The 14656-nt window shown below is 35.4% G+C and overlaps 1 protein-coding gene and 1 long non-coding RNA gene across 3 annotated transcripts in view; one reads left to right on the top strand and one right to left on the bottom strand.

The window, feature by feature from the left end:
* Positions 1-14656, top strand: part of LOC139965329 (uncharacterized) — a 46664-nt gene that overhangs the window by 30721 nt on the left and 1287 nt on the right. For both annotated transcript variants that reach the window (XM_071967573.1, XM_071967572.1), the window contains exons 2-5: positions 7843-8086; positions 9508-9719; positions 10683-10781; positions 13929-14029. In XM_071967573.1, coding sequence (XP_071823674.1) covers positions 7843-8086; positions 9508-9719; positions 10683-10781; positions 13929-14029 — 656 coding nt within the window. The remainder of the gene's footprint in view (positions 1-7842; positions 8087-9507; positions 9720-10682; positions 10782-13928; positions 14030-14656) is intronic.
* The window catches only part of LOC139965341 (uncharacterized), a 65724-nt gene continuing 51457 nt past the window's right edge, over positions 390-14656 (bottom strand). Inside the window, exons 2-3 of the long non-coding RNA XR_011792225.1 lie at positions 5046-5254; positions 390-3215 (exon numbers count right to left, since the gene is read on the bottom strand). This is a non-coding gene — a long non-coding RNA (uncharacterized lncRNA). The remainder of the gene's footprint in view (positions 3216-5045; positions 5255-14656) is intronic.

Here is a 14656-nt window from a genome sequence, read left to right as displayed (position 1 = left end):
CATTTGTTTTTTTTTCTCCACAAAAATCCTTTAGACTTAATGACAAAATATATTAACCGTTTAGATTCTTTATATTTTACATTTCAGGTACACGTGCATTCTTCAGTGGTTCATCGATGATATTTGCACCATTTAACAATAAAGCTAATGCACATGTTAAGTTCAAATTAAGTCGAAGTGTCCGCGGGTGCAAAATAAAAAGTCAATTTTATGAACTCCGCACAATTTGGATGTAAAATGGCTCGACGAGCAATTTCATAAAGCTGCATGAGATAAAACCGTTCAGTTTTTTTTTCAGAGACAAATTTCGTGGTTTGACTTTTATAGATAACCCACTACAACGAAAATTGCAAAGGAAGAAAGAAAAAAAAAATAGAAATCATAGATTTTGAAAATGAAACACTTCCCGCCTAAAATTGAGCACTTTTAGTGTCACGTATACCTATAGATACTACCTATAGATACTAAGCTAGAGCAGACCAAGCCACGCTAACTTTTCACATCTAAAACCGTATGGCTGAACTACTGGGGACCCTTGTTTACAAACTTTGGACTCGCCAAAGGCGTACACACGCTGTTCGGGTGCATATAACAAATACACACAAAATATCTAGTCCACTATACTACTTCTAACTTATATCTGTTTATAGCTCCGATCAAGTTATATAAACGCTTATCTTGCTCAATTAAAATATAGTACCCGTACTAACTGTAACATATTGTAGATATTGAAGGAACTCACACGATTAAGATTGTCAATCAATAACATGTTCGCGCAGACCGCGCGCATGACTGGCTCAACATTGTTTTAATGCAGTCGCATACAAACCTTTTAGTTTAAATGGAAGTTGCCACCAACATGCATAGTTTATTGTCTCAAAATCTGCATTGTGCACAGGCTCTTTAATCAAGAAAGCATAATTATATGAACCAGATATCTCTTGAAGACAAAAACACCCGTTCGTTTGACAAATAAGTTTGTTTGTAATTATAGTAATTATAGAATTGTTATACTTTTGTCAAATGTGTCAAGTTATATGATATAAATCATATAGACCAATACTCATCGTTATTAAATTTAAATGCTCATAACATATCCACACTTTACAATGATATGATGGGGAGAAATATAGGTCCGTTTGCAAGATAACGAAATTGAAAATGTATAAGTTATGTATATAGACTTAAGCTGTTGCCGAATGTTATGGAGAAAACATCACTGCAGTATACTAGCTGTTTCCCTCAATTATTTTGCCGAATCGTTTGTAATGCATATACAAGTGTCCTTGTCTGGGAAGATTGTGGAAGGGGGTTTGTGTGTGATGAGTGGTTACCAGAGAAATAAAAACTACATATCTACGAGAAAAAATGTTTAGATGGAATTTTTGTAGAGTAGAGTGCAATTGATTTTGCTTTTCACGTCTTTGTCGCTGGATAAGAAAACCACCGTTTTTACTATTTTTCTTTGATAACGTTTCAAGATAGTGAGTGACCCTATGTGGCGCATACGCCGAGTGTGTGACTAAGATTTAGCTTAAATACAGTGAAAACATTCGTTATATTTTCTTCTTTTCTTATTCCCAGCTATTTATGCTTCCACGAAGATGTGTTACAATTGTCTTCGTGTTTGAAAAGCAGAACTGAGAGTTTACTTAAAGGCATTGAATACTCGCCCCAAATCGCGTGCCGCCCTCTGAAAAAGTTAACTTTCTGTTGCTTGCAAATGACGTTTTCTTCTTGTCGCTACAAAATGCAGACAGTAATGAAACGTGATACCTTGTTATCTTTAGCTGGACCTGAGATGTCCACGCTGCTATATGTACACTGTGTTGTGGGTATTGACCGCAGCTGTATATACTGACTGTACACTAGTGTCTAATTACCGACAGTAGCAAGCTGTGTGTGCATTTTCTAGGATCGATGGTGGTGTCTAACACTTCTGTTACACCTCATTCGAAACTAGGTCAGATTACCGACATGAGACGTTTCTTTGTGCGCCAGTCTTCACACCCTTTAAATAGTTTGCAGAGTAATGATTTCACTCTAGCCCACGAATTCCAAATACTTTTTTACTATCAAGTTTCAAAACATCTTCTCGATGCAATCATCTTCCATGGTAGTCAGACACATAACAGAGGAAATGCTTAATGGAGAAGCATTAGTTTGTCTTTCTGGCATATCTATACAGTACAAGTAATAATATTTTGAAAAATATGGAAAATTAAAATATATTCGTTTCATTTGCTACAAGAGCTAGGCCGCATTACGACGTTTTCATCCTCTACGAAACGCAGCAACTCTTGCTTCATCTATGATCTAACTTCAAGCAATGCTCCTTTCATCAGACTATTCTTCCAATCTAATATATACTAAATATTGATCAAGTTTATTATATAACATATGATCCCACGACAGATATGACATGTCTTATCCCTGATTTGTGCCCATATTTATTTATTTATTTAGTTAGTTACAATACAGTATTCTTACTATAATGCTTAAGTTATTGGATCTAAATATTGTAAGTTCTTATGAACTCTTAACTTCCATCGATTAAAAGTTAGTTGAAGGAAGTTACAGTACTGTAACGATGCTCTGCCTTCTCACAATTAAGACTTAACGACAGCCAACCCATGATCACCTACCTATCAGACCCATGTACGCACTCAAGCGTGTATACATATGTATATGCTTAACTCCTGTGAGAATTCAAATATCAGAAGCAGTCACAAACGAAATAGGAACACAAAGATAAACTGTTCTTAATCCATGGCTATCGTAATATATTCTGGTAACTCAATGAATCAAGACATAAACGAAACCTCGGTCGGCCCGGGTTTGGCAGCATAACATTCAAATCAACGTATGCATGTATTATCATTCAAACGTAAACAAACCAATTAAGGTGGCGCTAAGTAACTATAGCCTACTATAGAGATTATGTACCTTGCCCAAAGACGCAACGAAACTATTTTAGTCATGAAACGAACCTTAATTCAATCCTTAGATCGCATGCAAGTCCATAAAAGCCTTTCTATTTCACATCCACGCTTCACAGCCCGATTATGCTTCATCGGTCCACTCTGTTGATCACAATTTAACCAGCGAGAGGTTATCAGATTAACAGTTGATTTAACCATTTAGAGAGCTATGCGACACACAACTCCCTGATTTAACCAAGCCATCCTACGTCGGTCGTGATTGTAAACATTTTTCTGTGTGAAAACAAACATAAATATAACAGTTAAACACTTTATAATCGTCATAATGGCGATCAAACGTTTAACTTGTCGAGTTAATTAATGTTCTGGAATAATGGATCACGTACTTCCTCCGTGTACGAAATGACTACTTCCGGTTACAATGGCTCACTGTTTCCGGTATAGCAATGACTACATGTCTCTACAACTTACAAAGAAAATATAGACTTATTTCTTCTCATTTACGTCAGTCGCTATTATAAACTTTTTGAAACACTTTTTAGAAAAACACGGAGAAGAAAAAAATAGGTATTTCACCTTTGCGTCGTTTTACGTTTACCTGCAGGTGCTTAAGTACAACTTTTTTAAATTGCATATATAAGGTATAAAGACCTTTCTGTGAACCAAGATGAGTAAAGCAATAGAGTAATTCTCAAAATTATCCCTTTGCAAATTTAATTAATAAGCAGCTTGATACTCTCTCAATTGTAACCGAGCTTACCTTGAAGCACGAATAATTGAGAGAATAGAAAATAATAATGAACATTATCGTGACAGGCACAATATTACATGCAGTACGAATCGTTTATGCTTGTATGTATAATGTAATTACTCTACTTCATTCAGCGGTCCAATTTGGGCGGAAAGCTAGAAGGTTGCCATCAGAGAGGAGGTGGCATTGACGTCTACACATCAGATGGAAGGGAAGGTGAAGGTTGTAAAACAGCATTACTTATTAGATCAAACTATTGGAAAATTTATAAACAGATAGTCTTTCTCAACCAGATTGATGTCAAAGTTATTCAAGCAAGTTGTTATCGTCACCGTTATAGGTTATTTTATTTAAAAAGAGCATCCTACGTAATTACTTGGCCAGACTTCACCTTGGTTTCCTTTGTTTAAGGCGTGGCGAGAGTGCACACAGGTGTTTGAATTTGCGTGAGTTTATTACGGGGCTCCTTGTGTTCACTTTCTGTTTTTGGTTTTGTGGAGTTATAGCCGGCATTCTCGTGTTTTCTCAAATCGCTTATTTCTATATACCCCAGAATAACGCTGTGAACCCCAGACAACCCAGCAACCGCTGTTCAGAAACCGGTGTTGTTTTATTGTTTGTGTGTGTGTGTGACAAGCTCTACCCCGTAACGAATTCTTCATCGCGCCTTTTATGGCACGAGTGCAAACTTAAAGGGGCACACCCGTCAAAAAATCTCATGTCTCCTTATTTACAGACACACCCATAATTACACAAGCGACTGACAAAAAGAGTTAAGGCTGTTTATGCAGTATGATAAAGAAAATTGAATTAAAAATACCATACACTGTTGAGTTTAATGTTTTTCTTCTTCAAATCATTGCAGTTATTAGAATTTCATTTATTTTACGACAACTTGAAATGATTTAAGAGTTACCAAAACGAGAAGTGCTAAATCAGTTACGTAAAACCAATATTGCAACGAATTATTTTTAACGAACTTATTAATTATTTAAGTGTCCCTATATGGGACCAGCAATAGAATAATGAAGGTGTAGCCTGCTACATTGTTAACACTTTTAACGCACTTTCTCGAGATATCCGTTACCGAAAAGACGGGAAAAAAGCACTGACTCGTGGTCTTCTACTCTACTCTACTCTAGGCTCTACAACTAACAATACGTTTGTGAACACTATACGATCATCGTTTGCTTGGACTCATTACTATCGGCTGAACTGAGCCTGAACTAAAATATTGCACCAACTGTTGGTCACCGCGAAGGGAAGTGGAGCGTTCATAAAGTTATCCATTTTGATAGATAAAAAATATATTTAAAACAAATTAAAACTAAAAATAAGGAGAAGACACTTACCCAGATTTACCCCTCTCTCTTCTTTCCCGGCCTTTTGGCTCAGATTATGTGTGTAGCATTATGTTCCCTTCTCGGGGAATCGTGATACACACCTGACGATGATCACACAGTCACAGTCTTGATGGAAGGGGACTGTTGGGGTTGAGAGCGGATCAGTCCGTTCATTCTTGTTGTTTTTTGACCAGGTAATTTTTTTCTGGGTGACTTTTCTTTAAAAATAGAGAAGTACGACACAAGATATACTACTAAATCTTATTATATTCAACTAAGGTATAACTAGATCTCAGAATTCATGCAAAATTCAAATTTCTAGTAATAATTCCGACCGTTTCTATCTATTGCATTGATATATACATAAGTAAATTAGAAATCACACTACCACCACCTGTATGTCTGTTTGAAATAATTTCGAAATGACCTTAGTTTGTTGTCCAAACCCATTGATTTGTAAGAATTTAGTCTCATTTTGCCTCAATGGGTAATGTTGGATGTTAGCTGCACACTGTTTGAAAAGTGCCATCTGGAACACAATCCTACGTTTTAATTTACAGAAGAACGATCTTTAAAGTAATTATCACTGCAGATGTTCCCATTGGCAATCGATACTTTGTTATGTTGCTTAAACAACCAGCATTGTAATTTTCGAGATTTCTAAGTAATGTTTCCTACCATACTCTTACTTATCCATGCATGTGTGCATGCATGCGCACGCTCAGATCAAATAGTTTATAATCAGTTGTCACGTGATGTCATTTCAAACTATTTTCAAGTTCCCTTTATCAAACACTGTTTACAAGTAGTAATTGGAAGCAGACACATCTACGGTTTTGGTACGGTAGCATTTCAACCCCCCCCCCCCCCTCTATTATTGATAATATCTGATCCGTAATTATTAATCTTGAACCTCTGTCGTGCGAGAGAAAGGGGATGTTTGGGGAGGAGAACGGGGAGGGGGGGGGGGGCTTGGCAACATTTGATTTGTTCAAGAAACAACTCTGAAGTCTTAACGAAACGTTCACTTCGTTGAGTGACCACACTCAATATCGATAAATAAATTATTGTCTAGTATAACATCGCTATTATTTTTTTTTATTTGACATTAAAGTTTTGGAATTATAAGATGTTACGCTTAACGGAATCCATCCTACGCGAAAGTGCACAAATGTTTCTTAAACCCTTGATTTGTATGTGTGTTTGTGTATACGGATGTGTGAAATTTTCAATGGAAGCATTACTACTGACATTGAAACCTTTGCAGTGAAACTAATCTATTCCAAAGTTTAGTTTTCTCTTCCATAATTTTTTTTTTAAGGAGTATTAGTTAAAGTTTCTGTTTCACGTAAACAGTTATGGAATTAATCATGGAATTAATTAAGCAGAGGTAGGTCACACGAACTTAAATCATAAGGAAAGGATTATTGTGTAGTGTTCCGTACAATTCACAGGATATCTAAAAAAAAGTCCAATTTAATTGATGCAATTTCTTTTCTTTTTCATTTCTTTTGCCATCGGTCTGGGTGATATCATTTTATCTTATGCATGCATTTTGTTGAATAAACATGCATGTTGTCACAAGTATAAAGAATAAAGTCAAAAGCTATTGATATATTGCTTTCGATAATTGTAAATTCAAAGATTTCCTGCGACGATACGGAAATAGATTTCCAATCTAACTTCCTTATCATCTATCATCGTATAGACGGTAACATTACATGATAACGGATTCCTTTTCGTTGCACTATACTTGAAAATATATTCATTCAGTTAACAATGCTATTACGTTGCTTTACTATACCTTCGGAGTTTCTTATCAGAGGAAACATGTTAATGACGATCTATCCAAAAAGAAAATCGCTCCCAGGGGAAAAACAAATAAGGAAAGGAATGAACAGTAGACAAATAAAATAAAAGACAAACAGACAATAAATACAGAGAGTAGTTTGCGTTGAAGTGAAATCGAACATTATATGTAGGTTAAATGTTAACTTACAAGTGAACGCTCTATTGTGGAAAGATTTGCCGCTCTACAATGGAACGATATAGACAGAGTATTATTATTATTATTATTAATATTATTATTATTATTTTTCTTATTATTATCATCATGTATCACGACAAACGAATGCTTGCAGTCTTAATATAGATATGTATCTCTCGAGTGAAAGAAATGTTGAAGTGTTCGTGTTAGAGACATACATTCGAATATATGTTTAAAGAAAGTACTGAAAATTATACATACAAGTGACGTCCCTATAAGTAACAACTGAACAAGTCATCCATGTAAAGTGGTTTCTATGCTATGGTGCTGTAATTAGTGGGAGTCACGGTATAGATTCAGAAATATATGTATAAAAAATCACACATCATTTTCACTCGATAGTCGCATATTCTAATTGTTTAGTAACTGTTTCGTTTTTCATATTGTGTGATATTTTTGAAATAGATATGATCACGCGAATTGGGACAACCTACCAATTCTAATAACGCTACATTCTGTCTGTCCAGAGCATGCTTCAAAACACTTATCTAGGCAGTTTGAACAGTTCCTAACCATTGCCTGATAGAAACATGATATTTAAATCTGTCCAAACTGTCAGTACAACTGTTTTGAAGCATCACAAGAAAATGAAGTATGTAAAATAATGTCCCAACTGGACGTGAAATGTTTCGACAGTGATGAATATTCATAGGAGAGAAGAAAACAATCATCTATTGTTATAATCAGTGTTCTCATGGTTCCAAGTTCTCGATTAGTTCTTTAGTTTTTCATTTGTACATTTTTGCTGTTCTCTTTTAGCCGAATTTGCTAAAGAGCTTTCCTCTAAAACCGGTGAACTGAAGAAGCAAAAGAAACGCGCCCAGTTGCTCCTTCTTCAAATTCTCCCAGAAACAGTCTGTGATCGTCTGCAACGTGGCTTAGGCGTTCCCGCAGAACAATTCGATGTCGTGACTATATATTTTAGCGACATCGTAGGTTTTACGACGATTGCCGCCACCAAAACCCCCATGGAGATTATTGAGCTGTTAAATGCTCTTTACAGGTTTGATTCCTTAACTTTCATTTGGCATGAAATGAATATATTTCCACTTAATTTGATAACTGTTACATTTTAACGTATTCTGTCATCTGTAAACGTCATATTATTGCTGTTCAAAAGGTGCACAAAACTATGTTTGCATAGCGCTCATACTTAATACATTTGGGAGAATTCTTGTAGAGTAGAGGTAAAAATGTAATAACATAAGATCGAGAAGAACTGAAGCATTTTCACTCAGAATAGGCAAAATTATTAAACTTTTACAGCCAAAACAGATACATGATTTTTGTAAGGAGGATGTCGTTGAAAGCGATGTGAAATGAAATGTTAAGTGTGTTACGAGGTATCTTTAGGCTTTGAATTAGGTCACACTATAGTAATGTCTTAAAGCAAGGTTGTGCTGTAATAACTACTTATACTTTAAGTTTTTGTGAGGGAATGAAAAGGGTGTACAGCGATACCACCGTTGCATCCACGCCTGCCATCATAATGTGTGCATGGGTGTCCTTATTTGATCATTACATAGTCAATATATAAATATATATATACATATATATATATATATATATATATATTTAAATCTGTAGCAAAATATTTCGAGCGTTATCACAGCTCTTCTTCAGTTGCAGGAATAAGATGAAAAAATGAAAGAAACTTGACCTTATTCTTCCAAATCACGGCCTAGCTGACCTAAAATTTGTTTTTCTCTATGGCTACTTCAAAACTGCACAGGAATGAAGCACCCGGGAATTGAAAACAATTATACGCCTCAATACACACAACAATGGGCTCAACAAAGATCTCTCTTTTATGAATATCCATGCGAAGTTAAATCCGAATAAGGTCTATGTGGGTGTGTGTGTGTGTATGTATGTAGGCTTTATCTAAAGGCTATATCTACTTAGCCATTGATGTCAATGTAGATACTTGCAATATTGAAACTATAGATTTCATTATCTTAACCTATACCCTGAGATGAAATTTAGTTTGTTGAACTCGTTGATGTTACAGCATACAAACATGCCTATTGCCTTAGGAGTAATCAAACAAAAATGTCTTAGCCACCATTTATAATTACATTGCGGGAAACGTGATCTAGCAAATACATTTTTGTCCTCTATATTTACTTTCAAATTCAAGAACAGGTTTGACCATAAATTAATCAGTAAAGATCAAACCCGTGTTATATGAATTAATACAATAATTATACTTATAAACATTCATTTTTTCCGGATTTATGAAATTAGTCGCTGAAGCACTGCATGTTATGTCCATGTATCCGTCAAGTGGGATTTAATCAAATTGCAAGATGCTGAAGATTCTCATCACGTGACATGACAATATTGGTCAGTCTATCATCACGCATGTTTATACGGGAGCAATCCGTCATTTACATAACTACATAATAACTTGTTCTCTGGCAGCCTCTTTGATCATTGCATTGATCTCTACAACGTGTACAAGGTGGAAACCATTGGAGATGCTTACATGGTGGTCTCCGGCCTGCCAGAACCTAACGAAAATCATGCCTCAGAAATCGGATGTATGGCTGTGGATCTTCTCAACCAAGTACAAAACTTTCAACCACCTCACATATCAGGCCAGAGACTAGCACTGAGAGTAGGATTAAACACAGGTATGATAATATAAAGTAGTGTGTGAAAATGATCACCTTTAAACAGGATTGCAGTGCAGGGTATAAAAGCTTTAACAAGTATAATATGATTGTAATGAAATCATTTGCCAAAATTGTCTCCGTTTTGTGAGCGACGCTTCTTCACATGGTACCAACTTAGTCTTCAACAAACGCTGCATTTCAAATTCCCCTGTATTGAACTTTGGCGCCGTTTTGAGTTTACATCGTACTGTGAGACGTATGAGCTTTCTAAGATGTAACTTAAGTTATCACAAAATCTCATTTTATTATTTTTATCCACAGTTGTTGAATAAAGGACGGAAATCGCATTTGCGGCAATCTACAATTGTTTTATGGGAGACGACCCCAGACCCATCGAATACAAAAGTCTACTTGGATTATTTGTCCCCGGATTTTTTTTTTCTGCAGACGCCCATGTATTTCCCCAAACTAATTTTCTAAGCCCTGAGATCTAAAACTTAAGAAGGTTTAGGAGCATCATTGGGTCTGGAAAGTGCTATTTCCCGCCATCTGGGAGGTATATTTGCCAAACAAATTCTTGTACGCTACGCGCGAACCCATGGTCGCGCTCCGCTTAGTTAGTATCAAAGAACAGACACGCGTTCCTGACATCCAAGATTAATCTGCGCCCATGATTTAATTGATAACTTCATAATGCATTTTGTAATTTCTGTAAGTATAATAATCACCACGACTCGTGAATTATGATGTTTCAAACACGACTTTGTGAAATAGCTCTTTACGAGACAAGTTCATATAACTTCCAACGAAAAGGACTTAAAAAGATATAATATGAAAACAGGCAAATGTCATGAAACGAAAATGACTTAGGCCAAAAATCGTTTGCGATGAAACAACTTCAGGTAAAATTTTAAAACGATTTGACTGGCGACGACATGACATAATGAGGTGCCTAAATCTTTACCGTTTTATATTCAACAGGACCTTGTGTAGCTGGTGTGGTAGGCATCAAAATGCCTCGGTACTGTTTATTTGGGGATACAGTGAACACCGCATCGAGAATGGAATCTACTGGCCAGGGTAAGTGACATGCACGGGTGTTATTGTACAAACCTTTTTCTTGCTGATGTCCATTCACGACATTCGCTTATATAATGCATGCTAAACTTTGGAAGGAATGTCAATTTCGTTGTTTTTCATCGAGGTGTTCCCAGAAGCAGTTCTGTTCATTGTTAACAATCGTTATATGTTGTCAATGGAAAATAATGTATTCATTTTGCTGGACGTTTCATCTATAGTTCGCATACACAAATACAAGTTATCGAATGCTTTCATAACATTATTATACTTTTCTTTTACCGAATCTTTGAATCTTGGTTAATCCAATGGATTTCCATCGAATCTAGGCTACTGGAAATAAGAAAAAAAATCGTGTCACTTATGTACGTGGAAAACTGTTTACTTTGATGGTTGCATGGTTTTCTTTAAACTGGAAAAAAATATTAACATTCCTGCTTTCGACAGAGAGATTCGTTCAGCAAATATCGACTTTACGTTGAAAGTAGGTTACGATAATTGCCTAAATGGACTTTCGGGATCCCGATTTGCATTTTTATGTTGTCTGATCGGATACAAATTATAATATTTATATAATTATCAATGTCAGTAAAACGGGATGTAGGTCAAACTCTGACAGCTTCTTCGCTAACTCGTAGAGAGTACAGATTATAAATGTTTACTTAATTATCCTAGATAGTAGTACGGGATACAGGTCAAAATGTGACAGCTACAACTCGAAGAGACTATAAATGAAACCAAATGAAGTTAGTTATGACATGCTTAGTAACAACACCAATATGTGTGCTCTGTAAAAATTAGATTAGTGATAAAAAAGGCTGTTGCATAAGAAGTCTACTTACATTGCTATATATAATTTCATCCAGGGACGTGCACAGGATTTACAAGTTGGGGAGGGCGAGAAGGGGTGCGAAAATTCCAAATTCCAACGACTGATTTAGATATACATAGGGGCATGAACCATTAATGTCGGGCTGTAGACGGATCAAAAGTTCTACGATTGAGGGCTGCAGCTGTGGGGTCACTGAATGCGACTTCCAAGTATAGGTGGTTTGGGGCGGAGGGAGCCGCCTGCCCTAAAAACAATTATTTTGACGGGGACACTAGTACATTTTGAGGCACATTTAGACTATAAAAGAGCTCTAAGATTAGGTCTAAACGCAAGGTTGTCGAAAAATCCCTCGACTGACCATGTTTTGCCCCAACTATGATGGAGGTGCTGGGGAAGGGGGTGGTATTGTTCGATGCAGGTGACAAACGCCTTCAGTAAAATTACGACCTTCCTTACCGGTTTCGAACCTCTGGACATACAATCAACGTCCATAGCCTAGTAGTTAGGGTGTCCGCATATAAAGTGGGAGGCCCGGGTTCGATTCCCGGTGGAGGCTGGAATTGTAATTATAATATATATATATATATATATATATATATACATATATATATATATATATATATATTATATATATATATATACATATATATATACATATATATATATATACATATACATATATATACATATATATATATACATATATATACATATATATATATATATATATGTGTGTGTATATATATATATATATATATATGTATATATATATATATATATGTATATATAGAATGTCTCCAAACAATTCAGAACTGGAGGTCTCGTTTCTCAACCCCAACTGAAATCATGTTACTTGGCAACAAAGCTATATAAAAACAAATTGTAATTCGTGGGGTTAATCTGCCTGATGGACACTTAATTCGCTTCGTTAGTGTCGCCAAAAACCTCGGTGTTCATGTTGACCAAAATCTAGCTTTCAATACTCTGGTCAATTCAACAATCTCTAACCTTGTGAGAAATCTTCTAATTTCCCTTGTTATTATTATAATTGACATGTGCATCTCTTTTTATTATGGTATTCACTCGAATCTTATTGCAAAACTTCAGTCTCTCCAGAAATAGCGCAGCAAGGATTATTTATGGTCGTAGCAGGCGCAAAGAGGTATCTGACATTTTTAATTTATTACACTGGCTCCCAGTCAAAGATCGGATCTACTTTAAAATCATCTTATTTGTCCATAAAATGCTGCACCTGATTACTTGAGGGAACTCATTGTTGTTTCTCGTCCTGACAAGTTACTCCTTGTTATCCCGAGTGTCCACATAAATTATAGAACCAGTGCTCTTGCTTTCAGTGGTCCAAAATTTTAGAATGCGCTCCCTGCCAACATTCGCCTAATTGTAGGCCATTAAAACGCCAATTAAAACATATGTTCTTCACAAATATAGTCTGCAAGTTTACAATAAGATTGATATGGTCTAATTGTTTTGTGTTCTAGCCCATCTCTATGTCGTTGTGGCACTGATAGAAGCTGGGCTTTAAATGCTATATATATATATATAGCCTATATATATAGCCTATATATAGCCTATATATATAGCCTATATCTATAGCCTATATATATAGCCTATATATAGCCTATATATAGCCTATATATAGCCTATATATATAGCCTATATATATAGCCTATATATATATATAGCATTTCTAAAGCCCAGCTTCTATCAGTGCCACAACGACATATATATATATATATATATATATATATATATATATATATATATAAAGATATATATATATAAAGATATATATATATATATAAAGATATATATATATATAAAGATATATATATATATATAAATAACTTGATAAATGGCTTCTAATTGACGATAACCTACATTGGGAATATACGATATCTCTTACGCAGAGAAAAGGCTACACATCATCATATACCTTATTCTTAGAAACAAGGATAATTATTTTATTAATATATATTGGACTTGTGTTATACATATTGAAGATCTTATTAAACAGTATTGTAATATATTCTTTGTAAGAAAAATCTTCGTTTGTATAAACATGTGAGTAATAAGAAAGCCCCGTCACAAATCTAATCATTTCATCTCACGCATTGGAATCAGTTAAACGGGAGATCTAAGAGAAGTATCTTTCGTTAACCTAGTTTTCAAAATGCATAATTCGGTCACACGTATAAGTTAATTCAAGATTAATGAAAATGGATTTATACAATCACGAGGTAATGATTTACAGTGATTGATATCTATATACCTCTATTCTGTTATCTTATTTTCTGCAGCTTTTAAAATTCATATCAGCGAAGCAACAAAGGAAGCGATAGAAACATCTGGTGGTGATATTTCACATCGGGTCGTAACGAGAGGTGTTGTCTTTGTTAAAGTAAGTATATATCAATCATATTATGACAAATTACCGGTTGGAGGATTTGGTAAAACAGCAGATGCACGAAGTGTAAGAAATAAGTTGAAAACATTTATTGGATCACTATTATGGCATTTCCAATCCTATTGAATAATTTACCATGCTTCATCCATGATTGAATAACAAGGGGGACAGCTAGGTAGTCTTCTGAGATCAATAGGGGAGCAGTTACCCCCCCCTCCCTCACCGCTTCCCCATCGACAGACACAATGTTAAAAGAATCCGTATGGGAGAACGTTGTGGTCAAGTGGTTAAGGCAGTGGACTGGTGATCTAAGGATTGCATGTTCTAGTCCTGGCCAGATCATTGCGTTGTGTCCTTGGGCAAGGCAATTTATCTCCATTGCCTCTCTTCACCAAAGTGGATAAATGGGGACTTGTGAGATAAACGTTGGGCGCTGTTTAGCTGCTGCCATGTGGAGGGATTTGTCTCTGTTTAACAGGTTATCATTGACCAGGGTAATATTGTTATGCTCCTTGAGCACCCGTTATCAGTGGATATGTCTGCGCTTAATAAATTCTAAATATTATTATTATTATTATTATTATTATTATTATTATTATTATTATTATTATTATTATTATT

The sequence above is a fragment of the Apostichopus japonicus genome, chromosome 3, assembly GCF_037975245.1.
Source record: "Apostichopus japonicus isolate 1M-3 chromosome 3, ASM3797524v1, whole genome shotgun sequence".
NCBI classification, from domain to species: Eukaryota; Metazoa; Echinodermata; class Holothuroidea; order Aspidochirotida; family Stichopodidae; genus Apostichopus; species Apostichopus japonicus.
This window is presented reverse-complemented; position numbering and strand designations above follow the sequence as displayed.